The sequence below is a fragment of the Sinocyclocheilus rhinocerous genome, unplaced genomic scaffold, assembly GCF_001515625.1.
Source record: "Sinocyclocheilus rhinocerous isolate Xijiao unplaced genomic scaffold, SAMN03320098_v1.1 scaffold767, whole genome shotgun sequence".
NCBI classification, from domain to species: Eukaryota; Metazoa; Chordata; class Actinopteri; order Cypriniformes; family Cyprinidae; genus Sinocyclocheilus; species Sinocyclocheilus rhinocerous.
Genome location: NW_015633562.1, coordinates 93,778 through 112,261, shown reverse-complemented (window position 1 = coordinate 112,261; position 18,484 = coordinate 93,778). Strand labels below are relative to the sequence as shown.

At 37.9% G+C, this 18,484-nt stretch overlaps 1 protein-coding gene across 36 annotated transcripts in view; it reads left to right on the top strand.

Moving 5' to 3' along the window:
• LOC107744607 (disks large homolog 2) overlaps positions 1 to 18,484 on the top strand; it is a 217,367-nt gene that overhangs the window by 139,524 nt on the left and 59,359 nt on the right. For 24 of the 36 annotated variants that reach the window (XR_001640499.1, XM_016558337.1, XM_016558334.1 and 21 more), the window contains 7 exons: positions 2,192 to 2,245; positions 9,086 to 9,136; positions 10,343 to 10,467; positions 13,686 to 13,855; positions 14,599 to 14,735; positions 15,705 to 15,849; positions 16,039 to 16,204. Coding sequence is in view for 35 of the 36 variants with exons in the window: in XM_016558337.1 (XP_016413823.1) it covers positions 2,192 to 2,245; positions 9,086 to 9,136; positions 10,343 to 10,467; positions 13,686 to 13,855; positions 14,599 to 14,735; positions 15,705 to 15,849; positions 16,039 to 16,204 (848 nt within the window). In the remaining variant the exon portion in view is untranslated. The remainder of the gene's footprint in view (positions 1 to 2,191; positions 2,246 to 9,085; positions 9,137 to 10,342; positions 10,468 to 13,685; positions 13,856 to 14,598; positions 14,736 to 15,704; positions 15,850 to 16,038; positions 16,205 to 18,484) is intronic. The other 12 variants (XM_016558364.1, XM_016558357.1, XM_016558363.1 and 9 more) reach the window with 2 other exon arrangements.

Below are 18,484 nucleotides of genomic sequence, written 5' to 3'. Positions count from 1 at the left end.
TTTTGCGCAGCTTGTCGGTGAACAACGGCTCTGTGTAGTTAATGCTGCTCCATGTGAAAGCCCGCACGTGATGGAGATTTATCGCTGATTAAAGAACCGGCTTTACTGACAAGATGCGCGTTAAATATCGCATGCGATTTATCGTGCAGCCCTATTTTTTATTATATATTAAAATATGTATTCCCATGGTGATTGTGTAGTAGGCCATCTCTGAATGTTAATGCGTCTGTGATAAGCCTCACAGCCTCCAGCTGAATGAGTTTGTGTTGTGTGCTAGCCCACCTTTCATTACTTGTTAAATGTTGTGTGCCTCTAGTGGCAACAAACAGAATTACAAAAATAATGACTTGTTTTCAATTAGTGTTCCTAAACACAGGTCTTCCATTGGTCAGATAAACAGAAAGCCCTGCCATTAGTTGAGCATGTGCTGCTTTGATGAACTGTGGGACTAATGCAAATGATGCAGGCTCGAGTGCTTTCTGAGACTAGTCCCTTTCCTCTGTAACTTTGTCATTAAATAAATAAAAATAAACAATAGAAAAAATGTAAAAAGACATTCAGTTGTGCAGGCAAAGCATATGACGAACTGTTTGGTGTAAAAACCTTTAAAATGTGAAATATTAGTACATCAAAATGTTTAGAAATTGTTTTATTTTTTATTAGGGCTGCACGATAAATCGCATGCGATATTTAACGCACATCTTGTCAGTAAAGCCGGTTCTTTAATCAGCGATAAATCTCCATCACGTGCGGGCTTTCACATGGAGCAGCATTAACTAAACAGAGCCGTTGTTCACCGACAAGCTGCGCAAAATCACGATCATATTTTGCGCATGTTTTGCGCAGCTTGTCGGTGAACAACGGCTCTGTGTAGTTAATGCTGCTCCATGTGAAAGCCCGCACGTGATGGAGATTTATCGCTGATTAAAGAACCGGCTTTACTGACAAGATGCGCGTTAAATATCGCATGCGATTTATCGTGCAGCCCTATTTTTTATTATATATTAAAATATGTATTCCCATGGTGACAAAGTTGAATTTTCAGCAGCCATTTCTCCAGTCTTCAGTGTCACATGATCCTTCAGAAATCATTCTAAAATGCTGATTTGGTGCTCAAGAAACATTATTTTATTAATATCAATGATGAAACAGTTGTTCTGCATAATATTTAACCATATTAACCCTGATACAGATTTTTTTTATTTATCAGGATTCTTTGATGAATAGAACGTTCAAAAGAACAGCATTTATTGAAATAGAAATCTTTTGTAACATTACAAATGTCTTTGTCACTTTTGTGTCTTTGTCACTTATATCTGAATTTGGTTCATATGGTTCATATTTGAGGTCATATAAGGTCCACCCAAATTGACTGCATATTTACCCATTCAAATAATAATAGTTTTTAATTATAAAAAATAATTGTGTCTGTGTATCATCATATTTCTTATATATATATATATATATATATATATAGTTTGAAAAATTTATTTGTCAGGTTTTGTTTTGCACTTTGCAGTAGTTCACATGATTTATTCTTGCCTCCAGCACCACAGATATCATTATTACCTATAAAGGTCAAATTTAGCTTAAGTATGCAGTTATTGCACATTGAATTGTGCAGCTGTACATTATGCTGTGTAAAATGAGCTAATATTGTCTAATAAAGGCTAATGAAGGGGTTACACTTCACAACACTCAATAAAATTACAGAGAAGGTACAGAATAGACATACACCTACCGAGATTTCTGGCCTCGCTGCTGTGTGGGAGCAATTAATGACTTTGTGTTGTCATCAGAAGCTAGCAAAATAGCACCAGAGAGAAACAGGGAGAGACATAAACAATTTCAACATTCATAAGAACTTTTTTTCCCCCAGCAATTATCATACTCCTAAATGATGCTGTGTTTTTTCATCCTTCATCTAATCGATCTGTGTGTGTGTGTGTGTGTGTGTGTGTGTGCTGTAAATACGTTGTGTTCCATTTCAGTGGGTGTTGCTGTCGACTGTCGTTTTGAAGTTGTGTTCTTCATCATGGCATCTGTGAGCTCAGCGGTGCCCATCATGCGCTGCTGTATCCCTTATTAAAATCTGGGCCAGTTCACGCATCTCCAATCCACTCTGATCTTTATCTCTTTCTGTTTTCCTCTCCGTCCATCCCTCTCGCCCTCCCTTTCTCTCTTTTCACAGGCAAGTCCTGCCCCAATTATTGTCAACACGGACACTTTGGAATCTGTACCATACGTGAGTTTAGATTTTTCATTTATTTATTGCATGTTCATGACATTTTGCACTGCTGTGACATTGCAGATCACCCATTTGATCAGATCAGTGCCCACATAGACTGAGTGGCGAATGAGTTTGACATCCTTTTTTTGCTTTTCATAAATTTAGTGTCATTTATCACTCTGCACAAATACAATCAACATATTCAATGAATGATGGCTTTTCATAAATCAACCAGATAAGGAGGCCACTGATTATCAGCGGGTTTAGATTAGCACAGGCTTTTCTTTTCGGGGTTTGAAATATTAATGTATGGAGTCAACTGTTTTTTTGGTGGAGCATATGAGAGAGATTTGATGAATGGTTTAAAACAGGAATTGGATCAAATAAACATATTTTGCTTGGTACCTATGTAGAGCATTCCAAATCAGTTAATTATGAGATGCCATTTCAGTTAGTATGCTGCCTTAGGAAGTCGCTGCCTGTTCGTATGTTTTAGATCAGAGTGAAGGAGGTAGATAAATGCAGAAGAAACATCACGATTTGAGCATATGACAGAACAGGTGATTGAAGTGAATGAAAGAACACAGAGGGGGAGAGCAGTGTTGAATCAGACACCAACACAAAGCGATAAGCACTCGGCACGAAGTGCATAGAGTTCGCGGACGCAGACATACTAACAACACAGCTTGACCTTCAGTCAACCTTCAGTCAGGTTTTGTCTGTCTCCTGCAAACTCCAAAATAATTGTCTGTGTTTTTTCCTGTTTTTGCAATGAAGTCATTTGACCACGTACAGAAATGGCCAGCCATTTAAGAACAACCCAAAACATTATTTTTTGTTCTGCTTCAGCTTGTTTGTTCAGCCCATAGGAAAGATAAATCACAAATGAGATCATTTTAACCACTCAGTTGTTTCTCCTAAACGGCAATGAGATTAAGTGACGATTTAAAAGGTCTCTTCCTCTGCATCAGGGAAAATCTCTCTCTATTGTTTCTCTGTTTCATTAGAAGAATCTCCTCCGTTGAACATGCCTCTTACACACACCCTTCACGTTCACTGAGGATAATTTCATTTATTTCTTGTTTCTCTGCCTGCATCTCAGTAATGAAATATTAACATCAAGGCATATCCAGATCACTGTGGATGCGCCGTAATTCTGTCAATAATGCGAGATCGACCATGACATCCAGTATCCAGCAGCACACCTAATGCTGTTAAGACGGTTTAATTGCTTTTCTCTCTTCTTTTCCCTGCTGTTCTCAGTTTAAAGCCCACTGTGGGCATGTGTTGGAGTATGTGTGAGATTACGATGATTATGAGCTGCTTTAAGCAGCAATCTGTCTCTGATAGACCTTCTCCTAATATCCTAATACAAGAGAACAAGCAAGAGAAGATGGAGTTCTGGGAAAATAAAACACTGATGGATTACTCCAGTAAAGCAGGTGTTCACTCTGAGTTTAGCCTATAACCACACTGTGTGCGTGTGTTCTGTGCTCCCAAAATGCAAATCTCTAAAGTAGAACAGATTCACTGACCTTTTTTTTTTTTTTCGCTGAGAACTTGAGAAAAGTCATTACTACGGTATTTAGTGTGCTGTAAACCTAAAATGTTTGATATGACTTCACTGGGATTTACCATATGCTGTGTTTTAGATTTACATACTTAATCTTCAATCTATCTGAGTTTTGTGAGTTTTGTTTTCATACAATCTGTTTACAATCTGTGACGATTTTATTTAGGGGTGAACCACACATCGTATACACTCATACAAATTCATCACCTTGTAAAATAGTTATCAAGTCATCTTTGTGGAGATAAAAAGACCCGACATGACTCCAGAGACAAAAAAGAGAGGTGCTGCAGTAAAGCCAGTGGGAAAGGACCAAATCAAGCTCATTATTCATGTATTCATGCGATACATTTATCCCACACACACATTCACTCACCCTGCACAGTATCATCTGTTCACTTTATTAAAAGGAACCTTGGTTGCTTTAGTGTAGATTTGCCTTAGGTTAAATGTTACGTGAGCTTTGTGCTGTTTATCAAGGAATTGTCAAGGCTAGTTGAAAATCAAGCTTAAAAGCTTTTTTCTTTGGAGTGATGAAAAAAATGAGAAATGTCTCCATCTGTTGATGCTTCTGAAAGATGTTGAAGAAATGCAAGAGTGTGTGAAGCTGTCAGATGTAATAAGGTACATAAAGGAGTGCAGTAGACCTTAGTCAGAGAAGATTCCATATTTAATTTGATGCAAAAGAAACATTCAGTAGGCTAGGTGGCAAAGCTGTCGAAATAAACAGTCTTTCCAAAAAGGTTGTGAAAATATAATGTAGGATATTGGTATAAAGATGAGTAGTTATGTGTAAGATACAGTTTCTAAGATACCTTATTTTGAGCAAAATCTAAGGCAGCGTTTATAACAGACATACACTACATACACACTAATGGTACACTACCATTTAAAAGTTGATACGTCAATGCCGGCTGTTCTGACTCACAGACCGTAAGTACGTTTTCATTTAAAGGATTTGCCACTGATGATTCAAACGCGAGTTTTGGGCAGTGTGGATTAACGTTAGCACTTGTTGTTTGTCATTTCTCTGATCACAAATGCAGACATGGTTTTATGTTTACGTGGCGTGATACGCAACGCAACGTATAAAAAGACAGTATAAGTCATTATAATCAGTAGTTATGTCCCCACTGGATGCAACAAATGCCTCGTTTGTAATGGGTTTTACTGGTTTTGTCTTGTCGCGCCCGGACACGGCATCACAGTATGGTAAGGGGCGTAACATTTCCGTCACACGCTTGAGGTATTCGGCCAATCACAATGCACTGGATAGCTGGCCAATCACAGCACACCTCGCTTTTCAGAACGATGAGCTTTGTAAAAATCGACGCGTTTCAGAAAGGCGGGGCATAGAGGAGAAACAATAATGTACAGTATGTGGAAAATAATGTGTTTTTTTAACCTTAAACTGCATAAACACATTTCATTACACCAAATAAACAAAATAATGTTATTTTTAGCAACGTCATATGACCCCTTTAAAGAAATTAATACTTTTTTTCAGCAAGAATAGATTAGATCAAAAGTGACTAGGTTAGATTAATACATTTCAACGATTCAAATAAATGCTGCTCTTTTGAATCCTGAAAAAATGCACCACTATTTCCACAAAGATATTAAGCAGCACAACTGTTTACAACATTAATAATAAGTAGAAATGTTTCTTGAGCATTAAACAATGACAGGAATAAATTACATTCAAATATATTAAAATAGAAAGCAGTTATTTTAAATTTTAATAATATTTCACAATATTACTGTGTTTTTGATTAAATAGAATTCAGCCTTGATGAGCACTTCTTACGTTTTCTTAAGAACATTTTAAAAATCTAATTGAAGTCGTCCTTTATTTGATATCACAAAGTATTAATAGATTATCTCAAGTAAAAACAAATGCACTGTTTTACTGAGTATTTGCTTGTGCATTTTGTGTACTTTTTAGAGTATTGCATTGTTAGCTTAGCAACATGTTAACATTAAACTCAGTCTAAAAAAAGATAATTTGTGTAGTTCCATGATGCTGCTTTAGAAAGTGGCTGCATATGTAGACAATAGATGAAAAGACATTTCACTAATTTTGAAACGGAGTTAAAATACTGCAATTGAAATATGCACAAACAATGAATATTCAGTAGACACTACAGTTTAAAACTCAACCCACTGTTGCCTAGTTTTAGACCTGTTGAGAAATCTGGTTAAGTGCTGTTAATTATGAAGCCTCCACTGTGCTCCCTTTGTAACTGTAGTGGGAACAGAGACTAGAGACTCATCTAGAACGAGTGCTAAAGATTAGTATTTAAAGAAAGCATTACTGAGTCAGTGTAGCTGTTAAATAGCATCCGCCTAGCTTCAGCAAAATGACCCTTTCTGCCTACTTTTAACAGCGCCTTTTTTCCATTAGCTGTCAGGAATAACAGTGGTTAGTCCGTAGTGCTAATTAGTCCACGTGGGTGTGTTTTGAGGAAACCGAGTCTTATTATGTCGCGGCCCGAGGGATATTTCGTGTTTAATCACTGCGATGGGCGTAAAAATATGCCATCCCATCAGCCAAAACTCTGTAAAGGGAAAGCTTCTGCTTAAAAGTGCCCAGTTCCTGCATTGTAGTCAAACAGTCGTCATGGAAACATGACCCGCTCTGCATCGTTTGCACAAGCTGTGTGGATGAACGCGTTCAAGCACATCGTACATTCGCGAGTTTGTTTGGTGCCACATTTGCAGTGACTCACCAGTTTAATGTGAGCTTTTACACCCCGGATGCTGCATGGTGAACTCCCCTCCCACCGTCCCCTCTGCAGCTGCACTCTCCCCCGGTCCCCAGCGTCTCACATTTGCAACACCGTGCGGCTCAGAATGCTAATGCCACTCAAAGCCCAGTAATTGGCTCATTTTTTCAGGGGGAAGATGGAAAGGCCATGTTTTTCCTAACCTGAAGAAAAGTTCTCCATACTTAATGACCAAATGAAGTGCGTATGTTTATCAGTGTCTTAAGTCGGTTGATAAGGAGTGTTGTTCTGTTCTGATGAGCGCTGCTGTTGTTAATGAGCTCATTTACTCCGTCTTATTGGTTTCTCATGCTCATCCATCAATTATCAGATCCATCAATTATCTCTCTGATTGTGTTTGTAGCCCTATTCAGGGTGTGCATATTCAAATGAAGAGCTCTCGCACAAGGGTTGATGAAACTGCAGAGAGTAGTTAGCGTCAAACAGAAGCACTTGTGTGCACTGTGAATAAATAACATTTTGATACCGACAATAAAAAATGGACACATCAGATGTTGTATTTGACCAAACTGTTTCATTATGTTTATTGTGAAACTATTCGAGCAGTTGCAGAGCATGATGTAGGCATTCATCTTGGCTGGTAGTGTTCTTTGGGGATCCCTGTGCTAATATAGTCTGCATCCACTGACACTGAGTTTCTATATTACATGGTTTCTTAAAGTAAAGTCATTGGGAGTTTGAACTTGATATTGACCCTTATCACTCTATAGTGATGTTCACACCACTGTATCAGTAAGCAGTCATATGAAATCGCTAATCATGTATGAAGAGAACCACAAATTTTAGCATTTAGCATTTGGGTTCATTTGTGCCCAATCCAGGATTCCAGATGCCCCTTCATCCTGGTGTTGACTCAGGACCAACTAAATATGTTACCGAATCTTCCTGCATGACTGATGAGTGTCAGCCAGAATTCAACAAATGAATTCATTTGAGAAATGTTGTGGAGTGAGATGCTCCCCGTTCGGCTCTGCGCTCTTGACATCTGTTTGGTCCTCATGTTTAAGAGCAGGTGTAGTCTAGAGGCTTCCAACTTATGCTGTAAATGAAAGGTCATGTCGCTCTGAGGAGAGCAGTGAGACAGTATTCAGCTATATCTCTCTTTCTCTCTGTTGAACAGCTGAGGTGGCTGAGGCATAAATGAGCTAGTTCACTGGGTTTCAATTAGCCATGAATGACTGTTTCTCTTTCTCCGGCTCTCTGAAATACTCCCTTCAGTATTAAAAAAGTCAAAATGTGAAACATGCACACTCACTGTAAATGCCAAGGCTGCCTTATTATCGACGAGGCACTTCAACATAAAATGTCCTTGTTCACAACACGCTCTGTGGATAGCACCTGTGAAATTATGCTGGTTATAGAAAATAAAATTGTTTTTAATAGTTAAAAAAATTAATTGTTTAATAGTTGTAAAACATTGTAAAAACATACACAAATTGTGTTTCAATAGAGTGCACTTAATGCAAAAAATAAATGAAAACAAGCCACGCATTTCTGCTACAGTTATTTTAAATTGTAGTAAAATTTCACAATATTACTGGTTTACTGTATTTTTGGTCAAATAAATGCTGCCTTGTGAGAATAAGATACTCTTTTAAAAACATTAAAAAATCTTTTGAACTATATATAAAAATAGATAATAATATATAATATGTAACTATAATATAATAATAATTATTGATATTATAGTTAACAATTTTTTTATTTTTTTTTGATGAATCAGTTAGACCAGGGACATTTTAGTAATTTTTTCTTTTATAGTTTCGGTGTACATTGTAGACAGGTCCTTGTAGTTCTTCTGAAACAGTTGACTGTGGAGCATGTTTGTATGATCAAAATATGAACGTGAGAGCAGCCATACTGCTTGAAAAACTCTTTAGCATGTATTAGAGCGCCTTACAGAAACTACATGTGCTTCACTTATTAAAGAATAATTAAGATGAATGTCTCCAATCAAGCACGAAGATGACCCTCATTTGAAACTGAACTTGAAATTGGATTAGTTGTCTTTCATTGCCATTTCTAGCTGTACGTTCAGTATAAATTCATCTCCAAAGGCCTGCTTAAGCCAGCATGTCTGCCCCAGAGGCCTGGTCCCATTGTACAAGCAGGTAAATGATTATGGATTATAGTGTCCAAGCTCACATTTAGACAATTACAGCTCATGCGGTGAACTGAATAGATACGAGGCTCAACGTCTGCTCAAGATGTATGAAAGCCCCGTTCCTGATTCATTCAAGGAGGATGAGTTGAATGCTGATGTTTTTAAGAGGTTATTTGACATATCATTAATCTCAGAGGTTTCAATTTAGTCCTTTAGCTCTCACAAAATGTTTTGAACTGTTATGAACCTCTTTCCACATCATTTAGCTGCTGCCGGTTTAGGATGTCATTGTGGCATCACAGTTAGATATTTCGTGTGACGGTTAAATGATTAATACACTCTTTGAATTGCATCTCCGAACATATCTAATGGGATTTTTTCCCCCCCTCCAATAGGTAAATGGGACAGAAATTGAATATGAATTTGAAGAGATTACATTAGAGCGGGTAAGTGTCTGTCTCTCTCTCTCACAGTACACATCCATAGATACGTAGACTCAGAGTTGAGTTGAGCACGTCATATTTTATGCTTGTGTGGATTCTTGTGCCTGATAATCCAGTCATTCACAGCTTGCCTTGTGAGCATGATCTTGAAACATAACCATCAAACATGACCAGTTACAGAATGAGCTTAGCTTGTGATTAGTAATGTCACAAAAGTCACTATGTGGAAAAGCTCTCAAAAAAGGGAAATTGCCTGACCATAATATTAACAGTCTTCATCTAAAATGTTTTCTTCTAATTACTATTAGAAACTATTACTGAAGCTTTAATTTGGACAGATTTCACAGAACCCTCTTAATTGGGCCACTGTATATGCTTTATTTGCAAGTGAAAGCCTGGGGTGCACAGTAGAGGCAGTGTGAGAGAGGGAAAGAGAGAGAGAATTAGACGGCTGCAGATGACATTCTGGCAGTTGCAGTCGGATCCACATGACTAGACACAGAGCACGGACAATAGCAAAGGTCAACTAGACCAGAGGGAGTGCAGATTTGTCCGACCCTGGAGCCAGGAGGCTGAGAGTGTATATTCAGGGGCTCCTGCAGACTCAACTGAGATTACAAGCTAGAAAATTGGATACAAGCCGAGGCGATAACTCTGCTGCTAGGGACTGATCTGTTATTGTCACCCATTTCTCTCTCTCTTTCTTTCACTTTAAAACCATCTCTCCACCCTGATGCTAAAGTTTTGGTATTGCATTTTCATACAACCTTTGCTAATCAGCAAAGATGAATTCTCCTTATGATCCACTTTGTTTAAAGCTTAAAAGCCTGTGTATTATACCAAGGCAGCACCCTGGAGAGTCCCATCATAAACAATTCACTTCAAAATATTAGCCTGTTAGTCTATTTACGTCTCAGAGATGTTAAATGTGGCTGTAGCCCACAGTTGTGACAGGTTTTGATTTGGGAGTTTGTGCTGCTCAGAGGCGCATGGCGTGCCAAACTGTAAACACTGATGAGTCATGGGTAGCAAAGTGCACCTCCTACAAAAAATAATGTTCTCTCGCTTCTCTCTTTTCGTTCATTCTATTGTGGTTCTGTTATTCAGGCTCTTTTCACTGAGGCAAAGGTCTAATAAAGGGCCAGTCCATCTTTCATATATTCCTCTGTGTGTGTGTGTGTGTGTGTGTGTGTGTGTGTGTCTCTTCAGGGTAACTCAGGGTTGGGGTTTAGTATAGCAGGTGGTACAGATAACCCTCACATCGGCGATGATCCTGGGATCTTCATCACAAAGATCATCCCTGGAGGAGCGGCGGCTGAAGATGGCAGACTCAGGTGGGCTGGTGTTTCGTAGCACACATTTGTTTGTTGTGCTACATGCAAGTTTTGTATGTCAGTGCTAAAAATATAATGCACACTTAAAAGTAAAGGTTCTTTATTGGCATCTATGGTTCCTTGAAGAACCTTTGACATCCATAAAACCATTCAGTTGTACAAAAAAAGTTATTTTTAGTGGAAAAAGGTTCTTTAGACCATTAAAATGTTCTTCACACTAATAAGAAAAAGTGTTTCTTTTAAAGGTCCCATGACATGCTGCTTTTATATTAATGTTAAAAAACCTCATAAAGTGAAATTTTCATGCCATGGGACCTTTAAGAACTGTTCACTGAAAGGTTCCTTGGGGAACCCAAAATGGTTCTACTATGTCATTGCTGCACAAAAAAAAAACTTTTGGAACCTTTATTTCTGAGTGTATGTAAAGCACTTATTTTATGTCCATTATTGAAGTGATAATGAGTTTATTTTAAATATTTTGATCAATTGATGGATTGTCAGAGGAAATAATACTGTTACTAAGATTTAGATAAATTCAGTAGATCACTAGGTAATTTTCTTTTTTTCGAAACATAATGACCTCGCTTGTTGCTCTGGCTTTGTAGAGCAATGTCTTTCTCTCCTCCTCCCTCGCTCTGTTTCCTTCCCCCCCTTTACCTCTCGCTGCTGTAAATGATTGAAACATGGCTGTTTATCACAGTCCTAATGTCTCTCTGGAGAGCTGAAGTACTTGAAGTTTTCTGCTGTCTGCCTCACACTCTGACTGCGAGGTACTTTAAAAAATGTACCATCTGCGAGGTCTGAGGTGACGTATGTGGGTATAACGCATAGACCTGACCAAATCACTTTCAGATCATGTCAGTCTTCCACAGGGTAAAAACAAACAAGTATGCATTATCCATTTTATGTAAATATTCAAGATTCAAAGATTCTTTTCTTTATTTTGTGAGTTTATTTTTAAAGAAATGTTTTTGTGACACCTTACAGAAGGAATAGTAAATGAAAGCAATGAAATTAAAGGGATAGTTCACCCTAAAAATTTGAATTGTATCGTTTACTCACCCTCATGTTGTTCCATACCTGTATGACTTTCTTTCTTTTGTGGAACTTACAAGATATGTGACCCTGGACCACAAAAGCAGTCTTAAGTCGCTGTGGTATATTTGTAGCAATAGCCAAAAATACATTGTATGGGTCAAAATTATTGATTTTTCTTTATGCCAAAAATCATTAGGATATTAAGTAAAGATCATGTTCCATGAAGATATTTTGTAAATTTCCTACTGTAAATATATTAAAACTTAATTTTTGATTACTAATATGCATTGCTAAGAACTTCATTTGGACAACTATAAAGGCGATTTTCTCAATATTTAGATTATTTTGCACCCTCAGATTCCAAAAATCCTATCCTAACAAACCACACATCAATGGAAAGCTTATTTATTCAGCTTTCAGATGATGTATAAATCTCAATTTCGAAAAATTGACCCTTGGTCCACATACGTTTTTCCTCTGGTTATTTCTGAAGAGGTTGAAGGTTTAATTGATATTGGTGAGCTGTAGAGTTTCTGTTCCTGGCTGGATGTGTTTGAAATTCATGTCAGGGCCGTTCAGGAGTTGATTGAGAGGGTTGTTTTATTAGAGGGAAGCATAATTAGATTGTGCTGGAGCATATCTTCCTGTGTTTTGTATGCATGTGTGTGCGGCGCTCCGAACAGCAGCTGCGTGTGACAGCCCAGTCTGAGCCTTTTGCCCTGCTCTTCTCCATGACTTGGCTGTTTTCTTTTATCCTCTCGTTCTCAATCAGATCTGTCAGGGCTCGGAGCATCACCAATCCTCCTCTTGCTTGTTTTCTTTGGGCAAGTTGCACCACTTTAATGTTCAGTATTCTGCCTTATGCCCGCAAGTGTCTTTCTCTCTCTTTCTCTTTCCATTCCCCTTCCCGTCCACCCCATATTCTGCATTCTCTCTTTTAAAAGAATACGACACTTTGAACATTCGCCAATAAGCTGTGATAGATTTATTGTGAGTTGGAGGTGAACAGCATTTAGAGAAGCAATTACATTGTGTATGGGTTTTTTTTCTGCTCTACCCTTGTTTGACTTTGGTAGTGTTGGAAGCGGAACGGTCTTTGGATAAATCATGCAGGCTTTAAAGTTTGGAGGCGCAAAGGAACAGGAAGTTGTATCTGAGATTCTATATTGGATATAGTACATTTATGATCAGACTTTAATTACCTAAATCGGGACCAGTGACAGGAATAAGCCATTTCTGTGCATAGTTAGAGGAGAGGGATGCATGGGAAAACGACAGGATGCTTATGTTCAGCAAAATGAACATTTTGGGACTTTTTATTTAGAAAACAAAACAAAAGGGTTTTTATATATATATATATATATATATATATAAATGTATTACAATTAAAACTTAAATAATTTATTATATAGTTTTATATTAAAAATAATATAATAATTAACTAAAAATAAATAAATCATATGAGATAATATGTGTTTGTATGTTATTTAAGTATTAATATACTGTTATAGTTTTTATTAATATTTTGAATTAGCTTTTTATATATATTATATTCGTTCTAGTATTTTTGTTATTCACTTTTGTTATTTGTATTAGTTTCTGTTGTTTTTATTTTTTCAATATTTCTATATAGCATTAATTTATTTTTTATGTTGGTTTTAGTGTTTGTAATTTTAATACTTCAACTTCAGCTTTTTATTTTAGCTTTATTTCAGTTACCTAAAATGTTTTTAATAGTTTTAAGTTTTAGTTAAAAATAGCAATACACTAACAACACTCATATAAACATTTATAAAATATTAAAATGTTAAAAATTGTCAAATTAATGTAAAGATCATTTTTAATATGTATCATATTTAATTCATTATTAGTAAACGTAATCATCATGGTTGCCATAGGCATCATGTTAAACTGACTAAATTGAGTTGTTGAACACTATTCAGCTTTATGGTGAGTCCGTTGTGTATATATTCCATATATACATGTGTGCGTGTGTGTGCTTATGGTTTGGTTGAGTGTGTGTGCTTGTTTGCTGGGTCTCAGCTGCTCTATGTGAGCATGCCCCAGGAGGCGGCTGTCCTTGGACCACAGGCTGCTGTGATCTGGAACTCTCTGCAGGAGGCTCACCACACACTGAGGACTCCTGAAAACTCACTCCTCGCTCTTATTTCTCTCCGCAGAGTGAATGACTGTATTTTGCGTGTGAACGACGCAGATGTCTCCGAGGTGTCTCACAGTAAGGCAGTGGAGGCTCTGAAAGTGGCCGGATCGATTGTGAGGCTCTATGTGCGCAGGAGGAGACCAATGCTGGAAACCGTCACCGAAATCAAACTCATAAAAGGACCAAAAGGTTTCAGATTTACAATTACCGTAAAAACCCATCTGTTACCTGAGCTGTTTGTCACCATTTGCATTAGGGAGGTGTCACGGTTGTTGACTGCTCTGCAAAAAATCATTTTTACATTAGTTTTGTTTGTTCATGGTTTTGCACATTCCTAGATTGCATCCAATATTTTTTTTTTTTTCTGATTTCTGCTGTTATAAAAGAAAATAGGCTATTACTCATGTACACATTCATATCTAGGGTGCGGAGATAAATGTAAAACAAATCAAGATTTGAAACTCCACTGAGCCTGAGAGTTATCACGTCCTCTTTTTCTGGTTTTTGTTTGGGTGGAGCAATAAACAGAACTATATCCTGAGAAAGACAGCTTTGATGCATTATTTAGAGCACATAGAGGAAGATGCATCACACATACACACACAGCACAGCAGCAAATTTGGAGGAAGAGCTTCGGGCACCGTAGACTCCTCAAATCCAAAACACTCTACAGTACAACACTTGTTTTCACCTTTAGGAAACTGAGAAACTAGATTATGCTTGAGGAAAGTGTATACAGTTCTATCTGCTCTGAGAGAGTTTTGAGTACTGTTTATTACTAATAGTCAGTTAATATGAATTTCTGAAAGATTCAGCATTGCTTCTGTGTGAAAGAATGACATAGGTTTGATTAATTAGAGGTAGTCTGATGTCACTGCATCTATTGGGACACAGCTAACACTTTTAATTTGTCATTTCTCAAAATCCTATAGGGCTCGGCTTCAGTATTGCAGGTGGTGTGGGAAACCAGCACATCCCGAGTGATAACAGCATTTATGTCACTAAAATCATTGATGAGGGAGCTGCACAGAAGGATGGACGGTTACAAGTTGGAGACAGACTGCTTATGGTACGGCTCATTGACCTCTGATTTTATTTTATTTTATTCAATTTGTCTTTTCAGTTGGTTTAGTTTTCTCTTTTTTATTTAATTTAGATTTTATTTTTATTTTAGTTTCAGTATTTTAATTTACTTAAGTCCAGAGCCGATCCTCCCTATACGCAAAATACGCAAGCTGCGTAGGGCCCCCGAAACACCAGGGGGCCCCCTTGCTCTTAAAGATGATTTAATTTTATTTTCGTTTTTGAATTTGGCCAGCGGTTATAAAAACATGAATGATCATTTCTTTTAATGCGGTGCGCTGTCGCCCTTTCTACGTAAAAAATCAGTCAAATCATGTAATGTGAATGTCGTACAGTCTTGCTCGAGACTAAAAAAATGAGTTGAAAGCATACCGAGCTGCAGAAGAGGCATTGTTTGTCAAGCGCTTTCCGATTCAAGACGGAGTGAATCACGGACAAATGCATTTTATTCATTCGTTCATAACCACTCATACCCCACTCCACCGACACAGTTTTGCGTAGGGCCCCCAGGTTATGTAGTTTTCGTTAATTTTTCTGTTTATTTCCCCCAAAAATTTATTTAAGCAGCTCGAATTGGCTCAACCAGAGGTGTGAGTTTGGGGCAACTTTTGAATGTTTCATACAAAGCAAAAACAAAACAAAAATACCACTGTCCAATCGCATAGAAACAGCCCTCAGAGGTCTTTGGGAAATGAGCTGTATTCATAGTTGGCTGATTACGTTCCTGAGGTTTCGCTGCAGTGTCAGTGTCAAACTCCATTGCTTTTAATCCAATGGGGTTGCTAAACTCTTTAAGACTGAGATTGATTTAATTAGCAAGATCAGTGCTGTGTGTAATCCACTGGGCAGGACACATTTGGCAGCTCTGATTCGCCACTGACCACTAGAGCGTAACTGTTTACGTAACTCTGGATTGCCCGCTTAACACATCTTGCGTGTTTTCTCTTTCACCCAGGTGAATAACTACACTCTAGAAGAGGTGACCCATGAAGAAGCAGTGGCCATATTGAAGAACACGTCAGATGTGGTATACCTTAAGGTTGGGAAACCCACTAGTGTCTATCTCTCAGACCCCTATGGGCCACCTGATATCACACACTGTGAGTGATTCTTATCATATTCACCCTTCATTATGTAATACATATGCTTTCTTAAACCAGAATAATGCTAGAGAAAAATGAATAATGCTTTGAAATTTAATAGTAAAATGGAAATGTTTTCTTTTTTTAAAGTCAGCATTATGATTAGCCAGTGTGTGTAACATAAACTCTCTCTCTGTCTCTCTACAGCATTCTCACCCGCTATGGAAAATCATATCTCTTCCCCCGGTAATAACGGCACTCTGGAATATAAGTCCAGTCTTCCGCCCATCTCCCCTGGCCGATATTCCCCGCTGCCCAAGCACTTGCTGGGGGAAGAGGACATTAACAGGTTGGATGGTTTTTCCTTCCTACGGTAATTCCCTCCCTTTCTACCAGACGCCACTGCCCGCAGGTAGACTGTGTAGCCCCCTTCCCCCATGTGTCCCATGGAAATCCAAAAGACAATCAAGCAGCGTCATCACACCTATTGATGGGATTGTTTTGGGATTTACTATCCCATCCTTTACTCCCTCCTGTCCTGTTAGTTCCGTACTGTTTTTATGTTCCTGGATTTTTAGCGGTCCTTGTTTGTTGTGAATTTGTAGAACAACATAGGCTCTACCTATTTTTTCCTTTTCACACAAATATGATTACAGTCGCAGATTATCAATTAATAATTATTTAGTTTTCGCATGGTTTTTTGCACAGTACTTTTTTTCATGATTATCTTAGATTATCATAATGCGTGATTTGTAAACAAATACATTTGACTATTTGCATCACATAACCAGCTCTTGTTTGTCTGGCTTTTCTGACATGGTAAACTTGCTCAGTAGCTCACCTGGTGCAGCATTGCACTTGCGGAGCACACAGGTCTGAGTACTGCGAAATACATCACTCGATAAATAAGCTCAAAGACGCAAAGAAGCAATTAAATTGGTGTGGTTGCTTCAAAGTAATGCATATTTATTTTAACTTTAACTCTATCGGTTATGTTTTGGGTAGGGTTTAGCCTAGGTAGTTCATTATTTTTAAATGCAATAAAGCATTAACATTTTACTGCCAGTCACCGGACATTTAATTTCCAAACTGCAATGATATCGATGTAACCATTGGCATATTCACATTCATCTGTTTTGAATAAACCTGAACAAAGCAATGCAATATTATAGACACGTTGGTACAGAATATCATAGAGATTTAAAGGTGGTCTTTTTTCAGTAAGAAACTACCTAGAACACCCTAGCAACCACACAGCATAAGCTGTTTATTACAGAAAAAGGACAGAAAGATCATACTGATTCAAACTCTTAAATCTGTAATGATATCAGTGTGTGTCGACAGCATGAGCTTGTTTTTGCATGCTGGCTTGCTTTTAAGAGTGTTTTGGGAGACATATGTTCAGGACTGCAGGGGCTGGGGATGTGTTTGGTACACTGCAATGCAACCTGAACCTAAGAGTGATATGAATACTGAGCATCATCCCTGGAGTTTTCTGAAGCACAGAACTGAATCTGAGGACTTATCAAACTCCATGAGAACTGTGAATTTAGAATAGCAAAGAACGTCACAACTGACTTCAGTTTTGATTAACTCATCTCACACTCTTTCTGTCGGCTGGCTTCTTGATGTGTTAATGTACCCTGCAGTAGTTTTGGGCCTCTGGGGCTTTTGATAGCAATGTTATGAGAGTCTAGCAATGGTTGTTTAACAGTATTTGGGGCTGTTTCCTCTTGGACACATGTTGGATGTGTGTAGCCGAATTTGAATCCCAGAATTCCACTAGCCTTATTGGCTTATGGCCACGCTCACCATAATAAGCTTCATCAATCCACGGAGGAAGACATTTTGTTTTCCTGCAAATCCAGAGTATTTTAGATGAATAACTAATTACTAAATAAATACCAAAGTTCAAAACTGCCTCTGTAATTTCTCAACCATGTTTGTCAATTTTAACTGACGGCCTTGTTAACGTCTCCCACTGTGAAACACAGTTAATGTCACCCTGCTGTGAAAAATTCCTAGTTTCACCATGAATGCTAAACGTGCATGCAAACATGCATTCCAAACAAAGAACGTGACCTTTCCCAGAGGTGAGAGAAACAGATTAAACCCCCTCTTCTCTGTAAGAGGTTTGCGTGGTCTGTGTGTTCGAGGAAGCATAAGCTCATCTGGAAATTCAGCCCCCTTCAACTCTACTGTTTACCACAGGAGAATCTGAGTGTTTGGCTGAAGATTATAATATGAAATGGCAGAATATTGTCGCCGCTAAATATCTTTTTTACATTCAGAGACTCTGGAATTGATTTTAAGTGAAATATAGAATAGAGCATTTCATGTATTTGTGCATAATTGTGAATAAATGTAATCTTACATTATCACTCACAAGTTGAATAATTAAATAGGTGTGACATTAGGCAGATGTTCGGGGTGGGGAGGGGGGGTGTTTGGGGACATGTTTTTGTTCGTGCATGTGTCATTTTGGTTTAGGGGAACAGAGTGTGAAGATGGAGGGTGTTTAGGAGTTGGTTATGTTGCTGTAATCTCCATGCATTATTAGAGGAAAGTCATGCACACAAACCTGCACCATAATATTATACACAAAATGTTTAAAACAGTTGCAAATACCTAACATCTTTCTGTGAAGATATAG